A 19,718-nucleotide genomic window follows, 5' to 3' on the forward strand; every position below is an offset into this window, starting at 1 on the left:
TATACTGGAGCACCAGGGTTCAAGCCCCAGCTCTGCTTCAGATTCCAGCTTCCTGCTAACGTGTACTCTGCAGGTGATGACTCAGGCATCTGGGCCCTGCCACATAAACTGGAGACCTGGAGTGAGTTTCTGTTCCTGGATTTGGCCTGGCCAAGCCCCAGCTATTGTGGGGATTTGGGGGATTGAACCAATGGATGAGAGCATGCTCCCTGTTTTTCTCTTTGCCTTTCTAAATAAATAAATGGTTTTAAAATGCCACACTTAATATATGAAATGTGATAATAACAACTTAAATGTTGTGAAATTATTTCCTGTATTTTTTCCTCAAGAATCTGACTATTAGAATTGCTTGTGACAATTCTTGCATAAATAAAATATTAACTTGCTCAAAAAGTGCATTTTACAAAACAATTCAAAAGCCTTTTCCTTTGGATGAGTTTAAAGAACAATTGCAGAGCACAGATAGCTGCCTCTCTCAGCATGTGCTCGATGAGAGGACATAGAATTGTAAGGACATCTACATAGTTGCTTCAACAATAGCTACTAAAAACACTCCCCTTTCTGTTGTAATCACCAAGGACTAGGAGAGCTAATTAGAAAATTCCAAGTCAGAGCATAAGCTCTTCAAATACAAGAAGGAAAGGTGCCAGCTCATTTTCCAATTTCCCTTCAAATGCCCAGTTGCTACAAAGCAAGGGACAGAAAGTTCTAGGAGATGTCCGCAGCTTGTTCCCCCTAACAAAGCCTCTGGGTTTGTGCCATAGTGGCCACACAGTTATGACCTTCATTCACTAATATGTGTTTCACTGAAGTAAAACTGAAGGGGTCTCCTCCTGGCCCTATTTATCACTACTCCTGCCGCACAGGCCTAGCCCCTGCCAATTAGATGTCTCTTCTTTGCCTTCCATTCACTCACACATCAGCTACAAAGCTGCCACCTGCATTGTTGTTTATTTTATATTTTCATTTTGGTCAAAACTAAGTTGGCTTATGTCTCTAAGTTTATTATAAGAGTATCCTATATTCTAATAATTATTCTAATACTTCTTATAATAAACTTACAGATATAAGGACAAGTATGATTTGCTGTCACAAACTGAAATATTCACAAAACATATGTGGCAATAGACATATTCAGGATATATAAAGAACACTTAAAATTCAATGATAATAATAATAATAATAACAGTAATAAGACAAGCAACCCGAGCATAAGATTAAACAGACATCCTAACAAAGACAAAACACTAATAGCCAATAAGCACAGAAAATACGTTCAATGTCGGTAGCTGCCAGAGAAGTGCAAATTAAAACCACAATGTGATAGCACTACACACTAAAATTGAAAAGATTAATCAATTCAAAGTTTGTGGAGATGTGGAATAACTGAAAGTCTCATACAACGCCAATAGGAATGATTCAGTCATTTTAAAGAAAAGTTAGAAGTTGCTTAAAACTTAAACATACAGTTACTATAGGCCACAAAAATTATACTTCCTGCTATTTAGCCAAAAGAAATGAAAATATATGTCCACATAAAGACCTGGACATGGGTTCTCTTAGCATCTTTAATCAGAATAGCCTCAAATTGGAAACAACTCAATGTCCATTGGCAATTGAATGAATGAATAATTGTATATTGATACATTCAGACAGTACTAAAAGGAACTTTTAACTAATATGAAATATGTAGCTAATAGTTATAAACATATAACTACTGATATATGCAACAATACTGATGCAACTTCAAAGCATAATTCAGAGCAAAACAAGTCAGACACAACACTCTGTTTCTGAATACCTTTCTGCAAAGGTTTCCATGTAAACAACTGGACATTTCCAGTACTAGCTTATAACTGAATCCATCTTTCAAAGTGGGAAAAGCCCTGAATTATTAGATGAATAAATGCAGTTTTGTAGAGCAACATTGATTGCAATATGATTACAAGAAAAGGGCAACAAAATGTTATCTGCCATTTATGAAGGAAGGGGGCTCAATTTTGCAGCAGCTCCCTCTAGGTGTAGCTGGTTTTAAAGTGCACCTCTCCGCTAATTTTCTGCCTCTTCCCCATTGCTCTTGCCTGCCTCCCCCAATGACAATGCTTCTGTTGTGTGGTTAAACCAACAAGAAGAAAGTAGTCAACTGCTCGTGTAAACTGGTAACCTGATCAAAATTTGAACATGAGCCCCGAGAAGCCCAGACATTTGGATGGTTCATTTCCATGTTGTATATTGATTCCAGCTGAGGTCCACTGCACATAATTCAAAATCAGCGATTAGAAAGCAGAAACTTGTTATTTACCTTCTGTATGGTGCTCAGTATTGACACTACTCGTACTACAGGGAAGGCAAAAAGAAATGTGTTTAGAGAAGAGCATCGTGGTTAAGCCAAGTATTGTTTTATGATGGGTGATTATAAAGGAGGCGAATGAAGTAACTTATAAGAACCTAACCAGGGCCGGCGCCGCGGCTCACTAGGCTAATCCTCCGCCTAGCGGCGCTGGCACACCGGGTTCTAGTCCCGGTTGGGGCGCCGGATTCTGTCCCGGTTGCCCCTCTTCCAGGCCAGCTCTCTGCTGTGGCCAGAGAGTGCAGTGGAGGCTGGCCCAGGTGCTTGGGCCCTGCACCCCATGGGAGACCAGGAAAAGCACCTGGCTCCTGGCTCCTGCCATTGGATCAGCGCGGTGCGCCGGCCGCAGCGCGCTGGCCGCGGCGGCCATTGGAGGGTGAACCAACGGCAAAGGAAGACCTTTCTCTCTGCTCTCTGTCTCTCTCTCTCACTGTCCACTCTGCCTGTCAAAAAAAAAAAAAAAAAAAAAAAAAAAAAGAACCTAACCAGGGGCCAGTGCTGTGGTGTAGTAGGCTGAGCCTCCGCTTGCAGCGCCAGCATCCCAAATGGGTGCCGGTTCCAGTCCCAGCTGCTCCTCTTCCCATCCAGCTCTCTGCTATGGCCTGGGAAAGCAGTAGAAGATGGCCCAACTCCTTGGGCCCCTGCACCCACGTGGGTGACCTGGAAGAAGCTCCTGGCTTCGGGCTTCAGATCAGCTCAGCTCTGGCCATTGCAGTCATTTGGGAGTGAACCAGCGATGGAAGTCCTCTTTCTGCTCTCCCTCTCTCTATAATTCTGCCTCTGAAATACATAAATAAATAATCTAAAAAAAGAAAAAAGCCTACCTAAAGAACTGGGGCCTGAGTGGGTTTATCCTGACCCCATAGTACCTGCATCTTTCTGTTGGGCACTGTGGTCTGGAGAGTAAATATGACCAACCACTGGGTAGGAGCCAAAGACACAGAACTGAAATTATTCCACAAATTAAGATCTCAGGTTCTTTCTCTTGTTGTAGACCTCATTAATTTTTCCTGTTCAGGAAAAGGCTCTAAATCATCTCCTAGCATTATTTGAATTTTTTTAAGAAACCGATTATTCCCTATTGAAATAAAAGCAGATAAACGGTACTAATCTCTAAGGCAAGAGATTAGGTTGTGGTAATGTCTCCTGCTAAATGTGTTGGTTTTCTTACCCTTGTTTGAAAAAAAATTAAATGTATGAACACTTGGTACTCATTTACCATTAGCTAACATATGCATAATTTTTCTAAAATATGTTAGTAATTCATCTAAAGTAACTGTTTTTGTATAGACTTCAGAAAAATTCACAAATCTTTTTCTATATTGTTTACATATTTCCATCTTTTTCCATGATTACAATCACATTATATATATAGTTTAGAGTCTGATTTTTTCACTTAATATCATAGTGGACATATTTTTAAATAGTTCATAAGTATTATTTAATGTACATAAAGTATTACAGTAAGTGACTATACTAACTTAATTATTCCCTGCTTCCTGTAAACTTCCCATACAAACTTCAGTATTGTATGTAATCTAAATTGTAGCTTTATAATGTAACAATAGTGAAGTCAGGTTTTTTTCCCTCCAGTGTTTTGTGCTAATGCCTTGGATAAAATCCCCAAATAGCCAAGGAGTGAGAAAAGTTTGAGTGCATACTGACAGGGGGCTTTTTCAAAAAAACATAGCAGTGTACCAAGGAGCCTGGCAAATGGTTGACTCACTGCACTCTTGCCAGTATTGAGAATAACTTTGAGACTAGGGCTAATTTTATTGCAAGCAAAAAAAAAAAAAAAATCTTGTTTACAGTTGCATTGCTTTTCCTAATCTACTAATATTGACCAAGGCCAATTTTCATATTTGCATCTGATGTCCACAGAAGAACTGTCTCAGATATTCCTTGATTTGTTAATTACTTATGAAAAGTACTTATACACTATGGCTTTTGCAGTCTGAAATTCTTAATCTTGGTTCATCGGCTTCTCTGGTGTTCTTTCAAGTAATTTTTTTCAAGATAGCTAGTATGTTTCCTGAGCCTTTGTGAATCTGAGAATTGCTCATTTCTGTTCCTTAAAAATGAAAAAAAAGCAACACTTTGTTGCTTTTTTCTCTTAAATCTCATTGCTTTTATGATAGCTAATATTTGATACTGCGAAAGTTTCCAGGCCTATTTCATCTCATTCCATTCTTCTTGCTCCTGTTTAAGGAGGCTATGCCTTCCTGCATGCCACTGAGAATGTCAAACTTTTTTGGTAATCTTTTTCTGGCTCCTGTCATAAATTATTGTCATGGCTTTGCTCTTCCTTGTGAATCTTTAGAATGACATTACTCTTTTTCCTACCTTTCTGCATTACTCTAAGTTCTATATTGGATTTTAAATTAAAAATTACATTTGCTGGCGCCACAGCTCACTAGGCTAACCCTCTGCCTGTGGCGATGGCACCCTGGTTCTAGTCCCGGTCGGGGCGCTGGATTCTGTCCCGGTTGCCCCTCTTCCAGGCCAGCTCTCTGCTGTGGCCTGGGAAGGTGTGGAGGATGGCCGAGGACTTGGGCCCTGCACCCGCATGGGAGACCAGGAGGAAGCACCTGCCTCCTGGCTTTGGATTGGCATGGCACACCAGCCGCAAAACGCCAGCTGTGGCGGCCACTTGGGAGGTGAACCAATGGAAAAGGAAAACCTTTCTCTGTCTCTCTCTCTCTCTCACTGTCTAACTCTCCCTATCCGAAAAAATTATATTTATTTTGACTTTATTTGAAAGGCAGGGAGAGAGTGAGAGAGAGAGAGAGACAAATGAATCTTCCACCCATTGGTTCATTCCCCCAAACACCAGCAACAGCTAAGGGCGGCCTAGCTGAAGCCAGGGGCCAGGAACTCCATCAGTCTCCCATGTGGGAGCTATAACCTACTGTCTTGCAAGGTGAGCGTTAGCAGTGGAGGAAATAAGGTTCAAACCAACACTCCAATATGGGATGTTGGTGTCCCAAGTTGTGTTAGTCACTAAGGCAAATGCCTACCCCCTATACTGGAATTTTAAAGCTTATTCAATTTTGAATGAGAAGGCACCTGCTTAGATCTGGTGCTTGTCAACAGACATGGTATATGAACTGTCTTAGGCACTATTCTTTCATTGCCTGTTAGGGAGCTGCTGTATTTCCTTCACAGCTTTGTATCTAGATGGTTCCTGCACACATTTCTCACAATTTGCAGTGTTTACTTGGGTTTCTTGCAGTTCAGCTCAGATTATGAGATCGGGTTTTCTCCCAGGCTTGGTTTCCCAACACTGAGCACCATAGACGTTGTTAAGCCCTAACATATACTACCAGGTACCTCACAGAACTTGGCCTTGGGGAACATAATATAGCATGCACTTTGTCCCTGGTAAGTCTCCCCCTGGTTCATACACAATCATTTCTTGGAGGTAACAATCTTCATGAGTACCGTGAATACCAGTGGGTAAGAAAGAAACAGAATGGAATGCTTCAAACAGCTAATCTCATAAAGAGCAGTAATTGCCAAGTTTTCTCCTTCAGGTTGGAACCACGAGGGAGGCAGCACTGTGGACCCTTGGCTACATTTTATAGCCAGTTCTTTAAGATTTTTAGTTAGTGAAATTTTTTCTCAAACCAAGTAATAGTTTGATCAGAGCTAGTTTCACTAAAATATTTTTTGTTCTTCCTTTCCTTCCTCCCTCCCCTCCTGTCTCTTTCCTCCCATTTTTTCTTTATTATTTATTTGAGAGGCAGAATTGAGAGAGAGAAAGAGGTCCATTCACTGGTTCACTCCCCAGATGGCTGCAATGGCTGAAGCTGGGCTGAGCCGAAGCCAGGAGCCAGTTTCTTGGGCCATCTTTCACTGCTTTCGCAGGGCATTAACAGAGCTGGATCAAAGTGGAGCAGCCGGGACTTGAACCGGCACCCATATGGGATGCTGCAGGCAGAACCTTAGCCTACTACAACACAGAGCCAGACAGAGGGAGAGACAGATATCTTACATTTGCTGGTTCACTCCCCAAATGACCGCAATGGCCAGCTGAAGCCAGGAGCTCCATCCGAGTATTCCACATGAGTAACAGAGACCCAAGTACTTGGACTATCTTCTGCTGCTTTCCCAGGTGCACCAGCAAGGAGCTGGATGGGATGCTGACATTACGAGGGGTGGCTAAATCTGCCGTGCTGTGATGCCAGTTCTTATTTTAAAAAATTTTTGACTAACATATAACATGGTACAGTGCAATATAGTTTAGCACATAGAGAGAGCCTAAGACAGTTACCTTTTCTGTTTGTTTATCTCTGCTTTGTTTGGCACTTACGAGCTTCTCTTCCAGGTCATTATAGAGTTTGTAATACATCATTGTAAACTGCAGTCACACCCTGCGCTGTGAAACAGCAGAACCTGGTACTTCTGTCTGTATTTTGGTACCTGTTGTCCAATCTTCTCTATCCCCTCCTTGCTCTGCCCTTCCCAGCCCTTAGTAATGACTATCCCAAGTTCAGATGGTTTTAAACCACTTCACCCCAAAAGTATTAAAAATGAGACACAGATGCTGAAGATCAGATGACATTAATTCTGTATTTCATATCTTAAGAATAACAAAACTAATACAACCTTTGCTGATGCTACTAAAATAGTTTAAGAACTTTTGCCTGTGCTTTCCCCATTCTCTTCCCATTTTTGATGGTTGCATCATATCTGTACTCATTTTTTAACCCTTAGCCTTACTTTTGATGGTCACCAACAATCCTTTTATTTGTCTTTCTAGTCTTCCTGGTTTTCTAAAGTTTGTTGTTTTGAAGATTCCTTAGGAAAGTATTTTGAAAAGAATATGCCTTCATTTTTTATATTAAGTAATAGTTTGTGCCTTTATATTCACATGTAAATTTTGCTAGATATAAAATCCTTTGCTCACTTTTTTTCCTTGAGTATCTTAAATATGCTACAATGCTTTCTTGCAGCACAAGGCAATGCTGTTCAAGACAGATGACTTGATTTTTTTTTTTTTTTGCTTTTAAAGTCATGGGTTTGTTTTTGGTTTTTGTCTGGATGACTAAACATTCTTTTGATTTAGGATTAAATATTTTTATTAGATTTTTTTCCAGTAGTGGGATTTTGGAGTAAATATTCTCAGGTATGCTCTTTGGACACTGACATCACTTTTTGTTTCAAGAATACTTTTTTTTTAAGCATAGTGTTTAGTACTTATACATTTCCCTTCTTTTAATCTTCTTCTACAAGGACTAGTATTATTCATATGTTGAATATTCTTTGTTTTTATTATGTACCACTTCCTCTTTAATCTTAATATATTTTTAAGCTTATATCCTTTTCACTTTTGTCCTAAATTTTATGTAATATTGATTAGCTCTTGTGTTTTTCCTGGCTTACTCTTAATATTTGAAAATACTTATATTTTATTGAAATATAGTTCACATACCATATAATTGACCCAGTTAAAGTGTACAATTCCATGGTTTCTGTATAATCACGGGTATAAGCAACTATAATCATACTTGACATTAGAGCATTCTCTCTTCAAGTAAAACCCTCTGCACCCTTTAGCTATCATTCCTTTTTCTATACCCGATAAAGCAACCATCAGCTACTTTCTGCTTCTATAATTTCTGTTTTACACATTTTACATGAATAATATATGTGGTATTTTATGATTGGCTTCTTTTACTCAGTATAATGTTTTTAAGGCCCACCCAAGTTGTAGCATGTTATCAGTTCCTCAATCCTTTTATGGCTGAATAGTATTCCACTGCGTGGATATCGATAGACATTTGGGTTATTTCCACCTTTTGGCTTTATGAATAATGCTATTCCCAAGAGAAAGCTTCCATTACATGAGTAGAGATTGGGTACCAGAAAGGAACTTCAGTAGGAAGGCAGATATGATTTTGAATTTTAGATAGATCACCCTGGACTTCTGCTGTGAGACCTACCAAACTGGCAACAATGGATGAAGCTGACTTTACAAGAAAACCCAAACTGAAAATACACTAAGAGTTTGGGACTAGATGAACTCTCCCTTTTACAATCTACAAGCTACAGTTCAAACTACTATAGACCATACAGTCTGGTTCATCTGCCTAAAGGTACAGGTCCATAACTATCAGTAGATTCAGCCCAAAGTTGGTTCAAGATAAGCTTATATGATAAGGAAGGTGAACTGGGACGAGATTGTAGCCAAGTGTTAGCTTCCATAATGAAGTATTTGGGATTTGACAGCTCATCTCATGTCCTCTTACATTAAGGTAAAATTTGAGGGCCCATATCTAAATAAAACATAATCATCTTAACCTTGGACACATTTCTTTGTTTTCTTTATACATTGTGACAGATAGAATGGGATCCTAAAGATGTCAACACCCTAATTTCTGCAGCCTTTGAATGTTAGGTTACAAGGCAAAGGGGACTTTGAAATCTTAACAGTGAGAGACCATTCTGGATATATGAATGGTCCATTCTAATCACAGGTCGTTAAAAGCAGTTAACTTTCTCTGGCTGGGGCAAGAACAATATAGTGGAAGGGAAATTCAGAGAGCTTTAAAGCACAAGAAGGACTCAACCCATCGATGTTGAAGGAGAGTGAGTGTAAGAAGGGATTCAGGCAGTTTCTATCAGCAAAGACTTGCCCCCAGCTGACAGTAAAGAAATGATGAACTGAGTCCTATAACTTCAAGAAACGGAATTCTACCAAGAACCTGAACTGGGTTGGAATAACAATCTTCCCTAAAGCCTAAGAGCCAAGCCCAATTGCCAAATTGATTTCAGTCCTACAGAAACTTCCACAGAAGACACAGTTGAGCCACACTGTGCCCAGACTTCTGACCCCGAAACTAGGAGATAATCAATGGTTGTTTTTTAAAGCTACTTAATTTGTAGTAATGTATTCTTGCAGCAACAGAAAATGAACACATACACACACATGTACATTTTTTTAAAGCAAGCAGATTTGTCAAGCCAAAGGAGTCAGCATAATTCTCTTTCCTCATTGCAAATATGTAGTGTAGGAGTGTTTTGAATTCTTTGCTCAAGAATAATAGTTATAATGTATATTCCATCTGTACCCCCAGAGTATATAGCTGTATTCAGTAGAAGACTCCAAAATCCTTGTACAACATCCTGGAATGATGAATAATCTTTCAATGAGCTCAAGACTATAACAGGAAGACCTATTAACAAGCTCCTCTCTACTAATGCAGTTGAGGAATGACAGGGCAGGGGTGGCTGGTATAGAAATGGATCAGATGGTATATGGAGACAGTAATGTTGATTCCTAATGGTTCCCAAAGCTGATCAGAGGGAAGGCAATCCTAGAAAACCAGACAGAGACAAACTTGGGAAGAAATGATTATGACCAAAGTTTAGTTTGGGCTATGATGAGATTAAAGAGCTTATAGAACATTTAAGTGGTGTCCAAGATGGAACTGGGCATTATAAACTGAAGCTTGGCTGATTTTCAAATTAGAGACTACAATTTGGGGGAATAATTAACATGTTAAATATAGAACTGAGTGAAGATCACCCAGAAGATGCTTATGAGATTTCTTTGGCTTTAAAATACAATAAAAAGGTGGAATGAAGAAAAGATACATACAGAGAGTAATAGAGAGGAGACTTATTTGCTTTTTTTTTTTTTTTTTTTTTTGACAGGCAGAGTGGATAGTGAGAGAGAGAGAGAGACAGAGAGAAAGGTCTTCCTTTTGCCGTTGGTTCACCCTCCAATGGCCGCCGCGGCCGGCGCGCTGCGGCCGGCGCACCGCGCTGATCCGATGGCAGGAGCCAGGAGCCAGGTGCTTTTCCTGGTCTCCCATGGGGTGCAGGGCCCAAGCACCTGGGCCATCCTCCACTGCACTCCCTGGCCACAGCAGAGGGCTGGCCTGGAAGAGGGGCAACCGGGACAGAATCCGGCGCCCCGACCGGGACTAGAACCTGGTGTGCCGGCGCCGCTAGGCGGAGGATTAGCCTAGTGAGCCACGGCGCCGGCCCTCATTTGCTTTTGGTAACTAGAAAAGGACTGGTGGAAAGAGAAAACAGAATAATAATGAGAAAAGATGACAAAGATGTTGGCTAAGGCAGTTAACTGAGATACTGCTCATGAGTTATAAAGAGGTGATACACGGTCTCTTTTAGAAGGAAAAAACAAGTTGGTAGGGAGGTATGAAGCCAGAGAAAGTTCCTGTTGGCAACCAAGGAGCTCTGCCAGCTCAGGACAACCACAGTCCATTCACCATAATAATGGTTAATGACGGTGAGAGGAGGACTGGTTACAGAAGAGGGAGGCACAAAAAAAAGTGACAGAGTTCAACTCTCCATTTGTATACAAGAAGTTCACAAGCTGAGTATTTTAATTTAAATAATGTTAATATTGTATTACTCTTGAGTAGACTGTTCATTCAGTGAACACCTAGATGTTTACAAAATCATTTACAGAAATGAGATCTCCAGCTACCCTGGATTTCTGTGAAAATACTGCTGGTAAACTGTGTTAAGGTTGAAAAAATCCAAGTTAGGGCACCAGTGCTGTGGCGTAGCGAGTAAAGCCACTGCCTGCAGTGCTGGCATCCCATATGGGTGCTGGTTCAAGTCCTGGTTGCTTCACTTCTGATCCAGCTCTCTGCTATGGCCTGGGAAAGCAGTAGAAAATGGCCCAATTCCTTGGGCCCCTGCACCCACATGGGAGACCCGGAAGAAGCTCCTGGCTTCGGATAGGCTCAGCTCTGGCCATTGTGGCCGATAGGAGAGTGAACCAGTGGATGGAAGATCTCTCTCTGCCTCTTCATTCTGTGTGCAACTCTGTCAAATAAATAAGTAAATCTTTAGAAAAAAAATAATAATCCAATTTAGATTATGCAGTAGCCACCAAGGCATTCAACCCAGTTGCCTCATAAAAAACATGCAGTGATTTTTCTTGATACCTTTTGCTAAATTCTGACTTGAGAAAATATTTGAAGGTTGCACATAGCAGCAGGGAGACAAACTAAGTTGCCCACACACCAGAGCCTAGGAGAGCTCCCTGCTGAACTGCCAGCTGTGGAGAAAGACACCAGACAAAGAAAGAACCATTTAGAACAGAATGTTCCTCAGCTCTCCAGCTGGTCTCGATGGGCTCAAAAAGAATTAAAATTTAACCTGTTCCAAAGCACTAAGTGATTAATTTAGGCCATGGAACCAGATGCAACACTTTCATTCCTTTTCCTAATGCCTTTGGTTTTGACTAAGAATCAATATAACTGCCACATTTCTCTTCATAAGCTCTCTAACATAGCTAGTACAAGGGTGCATGTCTGAAATGTCTCCAGTATCTTTTATACTGTTGCCTTCTTTATTTCCACTTAAGACACTGGCCCAATATTGTTGCATTCAACCGCATTCTGAAACAAAGATTAAAAAACACTTAAGTATAACTTTATTCGCCTCTGCATTAATACCAGATACATACAAACAAATTTTTGGATCACTTAATAAGTTAAAACATTCCATGTTTTAATATCAGTAACCAGGACATAAATGATCATTTCCTGAGTTAACAGTGCAATGTAAAATTGAATTTGTATTGCTAATAAGACATTTTACAGCATAGAAACATGATCGAAGTGATCATTTATTTTATGTCATAAATACCAGTGCTTATTGTACAACAGTAATAAGATTTAAATGGTAAGGAAATTTATGATTCATAACAAAGAATCCTGTATATATTTGTTGCCAAGACCAACTTCTTGTTCAAATATCAGTAGTAAAATAAGTTATGGTACAAAATAAAGCCAAGAAATTACTTATACAGAAGAAAACAGTTGATTTCATTTCAGAAATGGAAGCCTGGATTCTAGTTACCCTTTGCGTATATACAAAAATGTTCTTAAAAAAACCCTAAGCCATCACAAATTTAGGTAAACTAGTTAAGGACAATGACAGGTCTTCATTATGCTGTAAAACTATGGATCTCATCTTTGGAAAAGTTAAGATCATGCAGCAACCTGAAAAACAACAGAAAGCAGAAGTTTCTTAGTGGAAATGTTAAAAAATAAAAAAATAAGATCAAATCATAGTACTTTTTCATTTTGCCTATTTAGCATATATTTTTAAAAATATAATTATCACTACTAAAAAAGATAACTGTTCGAATTTTGGATTTTTTTTGAAGATTTATTTTATTTATTTCAAAAGACAGAGTTACAGAGAGAGGTAAAGACAGAAAGAAAGGTCTTCCATCCACTGGTTTACTCCCCAGATGGCCGCAACAGCCAGAGCTGCGCCGATCCAAAGCCAGGAGCCAGGAGCTTGTTCCGGGTCTCCCACGTGGGTGCAGGGGCCCAAGGACTTGGGCCACCTTCTACTGCTTTCCCAGGCCATAGTAGAGAGCTGGATTGGAAGAGGAGCAGCCGGGTCTCGAACTAGTGCCCATATGGGATGCCGGCGCTTCAGGCCAGGACTTTAACCTGTTGCGCCACAGCGTCAGCCCCTCAAATTTTGAATTTTCAATTGCCTCATAAATGCCATAATTTTAAAAGTAGCTTCTTTGAACCATGATCCAATTTAAGTTTACTCTTGTCATTAGCTGACAATTCTTTTAGGTATCTTCTGATTTACTAGATCATCCCTTTCTTCTCCTGTCCCCTATAATTTGTTGCCAAACAGATTTTTATTTGTTGAGTCTCCCACAGCCCTCATTTTGCTGCATCACCGTGATATTCCTTAATACTGTTTCCATGTCCTCTTCTCATAACTGAATAGTTAGATTTATAGGTTTATTAATTCTTTTTGACAAGACTATGTTATAGGTAGTACTCTTCCACCAGCAAGTGCATATATATGGTTGTCTTTCTTTTTGGATGCTAGCAACCACTGATGCAAGTAAAGATCCATCGGTTTATTAGGGACTGAATTTAGTGATACTCTACTTCTATCACCCTTTCATTCATCAGGTGAGGAATTCTAAATATATGAATGTAACTTCTGTTAATTTATTGTATGGCTATCTTATAGTATGGCTCACATAGAAAAGGCAGAAGAAATGTTTTTTCCCTTTACTCACGAGTTTTCAAAATAAGAACCTGATTCCCCTAGCATTCTATCTTCATTATCTCCCAGTGAAAAGGAAAGGCAGACATACTGTTTAAATCTGATTCAGAGCCGGCGCCGTGGCTCACTAGGCTAATCCTCTGCCTTGCGGCACTGGCACACCGGGTTCTAGGCCCGGTCGGGGTGCCGGATTCTGTCCCAGTTGCCCCTCTTCCAGGCCAGCTCTCTGCTATGGCCAGGGAGTGCAGTGAAGGATGGCCCAAGTCCTTGGGCCCTGCACCCCATGGGAGACCAGGATAAGTACCTGGCTCCTGCCATCGGATCAGTGCGGTGCGCCGGCCACAGCACGCCGGCCGTGCCGGCCATTGGAGGGTGAACCAACAGCAAAGGAAGACCTTTCTCTCTGTCTCTCTCTCTCACTGTCCACTCTGCCTGTCAAAAAAAAAAAAAAAAAAATCTGATTCAACTTGGGAAACACTATAGTGACTGAAATTTTTAGAAGTTGCTGTATAATATCCTGCTGAAAATAACTATTTTTTATTTTTTAAAAAATTTTATTTAATTTATTTGAAAAGAAAAGTGACAGAGAGAGAGGCAGAGACTGAGATCTTCCATCCACTGGTTCACTCCCTAAAATGGCTACAATGGCCAAGGTTAGACCAGGCCAATGCCAGGAGCCAAAAACTCCATCATGGCCTCCTACATAGGTGGCAGTGGCCCAAGCACTGTGCTGCTTTCCTAGGCACACTAGCGGGGGGCTGGGTCAGAAGCACAGCAGCAGCCACAGCCAGCTCCACATGGTTCCCTGTGTGTCCTGAAGGGAAAAGCTGTTTCCATAGGAATTTCCACAGCAGCTCCAGGCTGAGAGGATTCCAAGATGTCCAAATAGGGAAAGACACGCAGATTTGACCAGGGAAAGATAACACAAGAAAAGCAGGAGTACATTCCCAGCAGCAAACTGGAGAGAAGTCTGCATTAGATTTTCTATATACAGAATAGGGACATCGTATTTGTGGAAAGTGAGGATACACAGCAGTGAACAGAGAAACCACCAAGACTCTCAAAGCCAAGGGCTGGAGGAGATGCTAGCTTCGAAAGCAAGGTGGGGGCCAACTGTGGCAGCCCATACCACTGGTGATATTGCCTGGGGGAGAAACTTGCAGACCACACTGACTTTGAGTCCTGCCTGGAGCCTTAGCAGGGGGCAGGTACCCAAAGAGTCCAGTGAAAGAAAAGCACATTTCCTCCTCCCTATCCCCCAACAAGGGCACCCAGTGTGTGGCAGGAGAAGACACTATCCTGACACCAGTAGAGGCTGCAGCAGCTCTCATGTGCACAGGACGAAGAGATTTTACAAATGGGAAAAATCCACAGTCCCCACTGATCATTCAACCAGAACAAGTGGGATTTATTCCTGGTATGCAGGGATGGTTCAACATTTACAAATCAATCATTGTAATACATCACATTAACAAACTGAAGAACAAAAACTATATGATTATCTCAATAGATATAGAGAAAGCATTTGATAAAATAAAACACCCTTTCATGATGAAAACAGTAAGCAAATTGGGTGTGGAAGGAACATTCCTCAACACAATCAAGGCAATTTATGACAAAATCACGGCCAATGCCCTACTGAATGAAGAAAAACAAGAAGCATTCCCCCTAAGATCCAGAATCACTCAAGGATGCCTATACTCTCACCACTGCTGTTTATTAAGGTGCTGGAAGTTTTAGCCAGAGCTATTAGGCAAGAAAAAGAAACAGTAGGTATACAAATTGGAGAGGAGGAAATTAAACTAACCCTAAATGCAGATGACATGATTCTACATATGCGGGAATCAAAGGACTTCACTAAGAGACTATCAGGGGGCCAGTGCTGTGGTATAATGGGTAAAGTTGATGCTTACAGTTTCGGCATCCCATATGGGCACCAGTTCAAGTCCCAGCTGCTCTACTTCCAATCAAGCTCTCTGCTATAGCCTGGGAAAGCAGTATAAGATGGCCCAGGTCTTTGGACCCCTCCACCTGCATGGGAGATCCAAAGAAGACTCTTGGCTCCTGGCTTCGGATTGCCACAACTCTGGCAGTTGCAGCCATTTGAGTAGTGTACCAGTGGATTGAAGCCGTCTCTCTCTCTCCCTGCCTCTGCCTTTCTGTAACTCTGCCTTTCAAATAAATAAATAAATCTTGAGAGCTTGTTTGGAGGTTCTAGCAGGGGAGTGCAGCTACTCGTATACCCTTGACTAAAGACCAGTCCTGATCTAGAGGGGAAGGCCATCCTCTTCGACTGAGCGTGCAGCTTCAGGAAGGACGCATGTAGAGTGGTGAGGGAGGAAGGGGACACCTGCCTAGCCAGCCAGCTCAGCCGAATCAACCCTGGTGATCAATGGGGTGACAGATGTCACAGCCAGATGGCCCTCACATCCAAAAAATAAATCTTAGAGAGAGAGAGATAGAGACTATCAGAACTCACAAAAGAGTTTGGTAAAGTTGCAGGATATAAAAGTAATACACAAAAGTCATTAGTATTTGTATGCACAGACAATGCCATGGCTGAGAAAGAACTTCTAAGATCAATCCTATTCAAAATAGCTACAAAACAAATTGAATACCCTGGAATAAATTTAACCAAGGATGCCAAAGAGCTCTATGATGAAAATTACAAAACACTAAAGAAATAGAAGACATAAAAAATGGAAAAATATTCCACATTCATGGATTGGAAGAATCAATATCATCAAAATGTCCATACTACCAAAAGAAATCTACAGATTCAATGTAATCCCAATGAAAATACCAACAATATTCTTTGCAAATCTAGAAAAAAATGAACCTAACATTCATATGGAAACACAAGAGACCCTGAATAGCTAGAGCGATCTTATACAAGAAAGACAAAGCCAGAGGCATCAGAACATCAGATTTCAAGACACACTACAGGGCAGTTTTAATCAAAACATGCTGGTACTGGCACAAAAACAGATGTGTAAACCGATGGAACAAAACAGAAATGCCAGTAATAAATCCATGCATCCACAACCAATTTATCTTTGACAAAGGTGCTAAAAGCAATCCCTGGAGCAAGGACAGTCTCCTCAACAAATGGTGCCTGGAAAACTGGATCTCCCTGTACAGAAGTATGAGCTATACCCCCTACCTTACAACTTATACAAAAACACACTCAAAATGGATCCATGACCTAAATCTATGAACTGATATGATCAAATTACTAGAGAACACTGAGGAAACCCTGCAAGACATTGGAATAGGCAAAAACTTCTTTGAAAAGATCTCAGAAGTTCAGGCAATAAAAACAAAAATTGACAAATGAGATTACTTCAAGTTCAGAAGCTTCTGCACTGCAAAAGAAACACTCAGCGAAGTCAAGAGGCAACCAACAGAATGGGAGAAAATATTTGCAAACTACGCAACTGGTAAAGGGTTAATATCCAGAATCTACAGAGCATATGAAATTCAACCACAAAACAAAAAATCCATTTAAAAAATGGGTAAAGCACTTGAACAGGCATATTTCAAGAGAGGAAATTCAAATGATCAACAGACACTTGAAAAAATGCTCAGGATCACTAGCTATCGGGGAAATGTAAGTCAAAACCACAATGTTTCATTTCACCCTAGTTTGAATGGCTCTCATACAGAAATCAACAAACAAGAAATTATGTACCCTAATCCACTATTGATGGAAATGTAAGCAGGTCCAGCCACCATGGAAAACAGTATGGAGATACCTCAGAAATTTGAATATAGACCTACCATATGACCCAGCCATCCCACTCCTGAGAATTTACCCAAGGGAAATGAAATCCCCATATGAAAGAATTATCTGTACCCCCATGTTTACAACAGCTTAACTCACAATAGCTAAGATATGGACTCAACCCAGATGTCCATCAACTGTTCACTGGATAAAGAAATTATGGTATATATACACTATGGCATACTACTCAGTTGTAAAAAAAAAAAAAAAAAAGAAATCCTATCTTTTGCAATAAAGTTAATGCAACTGAAAACCATCTTACTTTGTGAAATAAGCAAGTTTCAAAAAGAGAGATGACATATGTTTTGGCTTATCTGAGGTACTAGAGGACCTAAAATTAACGTATTGCAATAAAATGATCATTTTGAGATTCGATGATGGTTTCTAGCCCTGTCTCTTCTGTTGAGGAGCAGTTTTTTTTTTCCTCCATACTGTTTGTTGAACTACTTTAATTACTGTAGGATTAACTTTATGATCATTAAATAAATTGTAAGTAGATCTTTGTCAAAATTAAGGATGGGAATAGCAGAGGGAGCAGAAAGAAGGGATGGAGGGTGGGCAGGAGGGAGGGTTGGGTGGGAAGTATAACTATGTTTTTAAATCTGAATACATGAAATACATGGAGCTTGTATAATATAAATAAAATTTTAAAAAAATAAAGAAGATAACATGAACCTCCCTGTCCCCACCATAAAGGAACACAACACTTCAATATTAGAATGTGATGATGAAGAAACGGAAGAAATGAATTCAAAAGATTAATCATATGATTATTCAAAATCAATTACAAGCAAATCAATGAACCAAAGAAATCCATCAATGAGATGAATGAAAATTTTTCCCATGAAATTGAGAATTTAAAGAAAAATCAAAATGAAATATTAGAAACTAAGATTCAATAAGATCAGATAGGAAATGCAGTGAAAAGTCTTAAGAATAGACTCAGTGGGGCCTGCGCTGCGGCTCACTTGGTTAATTCTCCACCTGAGGTGCCAGCATCCCATATGGGTACCAGGTTCTGGTCCCGGCTGCTTCTCTTCCAGTCCAGCTCTCTGCTGTGGCGCTGGAAGGCAGTGGAGGATGGACCAAGTGCTTGGGCCCCTGCACCCACATGGGAGACCAGGAAGAGGCACCTGGCTCCTGGCTTCAGATTGGTGCAGCGCCAGCTGTAGCGGCCATTTGGGGAGTCAACCAAAGGAAGGAAGACCTTTCTCTCTGTCTCTCTCACTGTCTATAACTCTGTCAAATAAAAAATAAAAATAATAAAAAAAAGAACAGACTCAGTGAGGCAGAAGAAAGATTATTTGAGCTAGAAGATAAATCTCTGGAAAATTTTACAGTCAGACTAAAAAGAAAAATAAATAAGAAAAAATTAAAAACAGTGTTGGAGATTTCAGGGATACTATCAAACAATGGAATATATGGGTCTTAGGAGTTCTCTAAGGAGTAGAGAGAATGGGGGTTTATTTAGTGAGATAATTACAAAAAAACTTCCCCATTTTGGAGAAAGAAAGGAATGTCCAAGTAGAGGAAGCACAAAGAACTCCTAAAAGATAGGATCAGAAAAGATCTTCACCAAAACACACTGTAGTCAAGCTTTCAACAGTAAAACATAAAGAAAAGAATCTAAAATGTACACGAGAGAAATGCCAGATTACTTTCAGAGGATTTCCAATTAGATTCACAGCTGACTTCTCATCAGAAACTTTACAGGCTAAGAGAGAATAGAGAGACATAGTCTAAGTCTTAAGAGAAAAAAATTGTCAACTCAGAATACTATACCCTGCAAAGCTCTCCTGAAGATGAAATGAAGACCTTCCATAACAAACAGAAATTGAAAGAATTTGCCTCCACTTTTCCAGCCTTCAAAAGATGCTTAAGGATGTGCTACACACAGAAACACAGAAAGATAGTCATCATTATGAAAGAATATGAAGGCAGAACACCTCTTAATAAAAGTACAAAAGAAATCCAATGTAAATAATAGGAATATTTATGGGTAAAAGGTAGGGCCAAGTTGTTATTTAACAATAGTAACCTTGAACTCAAATGGCCTAAATTCTTCAATTAAAAGATATAGACAGGCTGAATGGATTAATAAAAAGACCCACCTATTTGTCATCTACAAGAAACCAACAAAGATACATACAACAGACTGAAAGTGAAAGGATGGAAAAAGATATTCCATGCTAATGGAAACCAAAAAAGAGGTGGTGTAGCCATCCTAATATCAGACAAAATAGACTTTATCACAAAAACTGTTAAGAGAGACAAAGAAGGGCACTATGTAATGATTAAGGGATCAATTCAACAGCAACATGTGACTAAAATAAATGTATATACATCCAATGCCAGAGTGCCTGGCTATTTAAAACATATGGATCTAAAGGGAGACATAGACTCTAATACAATAGTAATGGGAGACCTCTACATTTCACTTTCATCAGTGGAAAGATTAACTAGACAGAACACCAACAATGAAACAACAGAGCTAATCAACACTATGGATCAACTGGACCTAACATAACTATAGAACATTTCCTCAAACTACTG

General features: G+C 40.0%; 1 protein-coding gene across 6 annotated transcripts in view; it reads right to left on the reverse strand.

The window, feature by feature from the left end:
- Positions 1 to 19,718, reverse strand: part of CYB5R4 (cytochrome b5 reductase 4) — a 183,825-nt gene that overhangs the window by 55,972 nt on the left and 108,135 nt on the right. For 5 of the 6 annotated variants that reach the window (XM_008263159.4, XM_070073824.1, XM_070073822.1 and 2 more), the window contains one exon: positions 11,743 to 12,336. The exons of the other annotated variant lie outside the window; for it this stretch is intronic. In XM_008263159.4, coding sequence (XP_008261381.1) covers positions 12,282 to 12,336 — 55 coding nt within the window. In that variant the 3' untranslated portion in view covers positions 11,743 to 12,281. Of the gene's footprint in view, positions 1 to 11,742; positions 12,337 to 19,718 lie in introns of those variants that run through there. 6 annotated transcript variants of the gene reach the window in all.

This window comes from Oryctolagus cuniculus, chromosome 5, assembly GCF_964237555.1.
Source record: "Oryctolagus cuniculus chromosome 5, mOryCun1.1, whole genome shotgun sequence".
NCBI classification, from domain to species: domain Eukaryota; kingdom Metazoa; phylum Chordata; class Mammalia; order Lagomorpha; family Leporidae; genus Oryctolagus; species Oryctolagus cuniculus.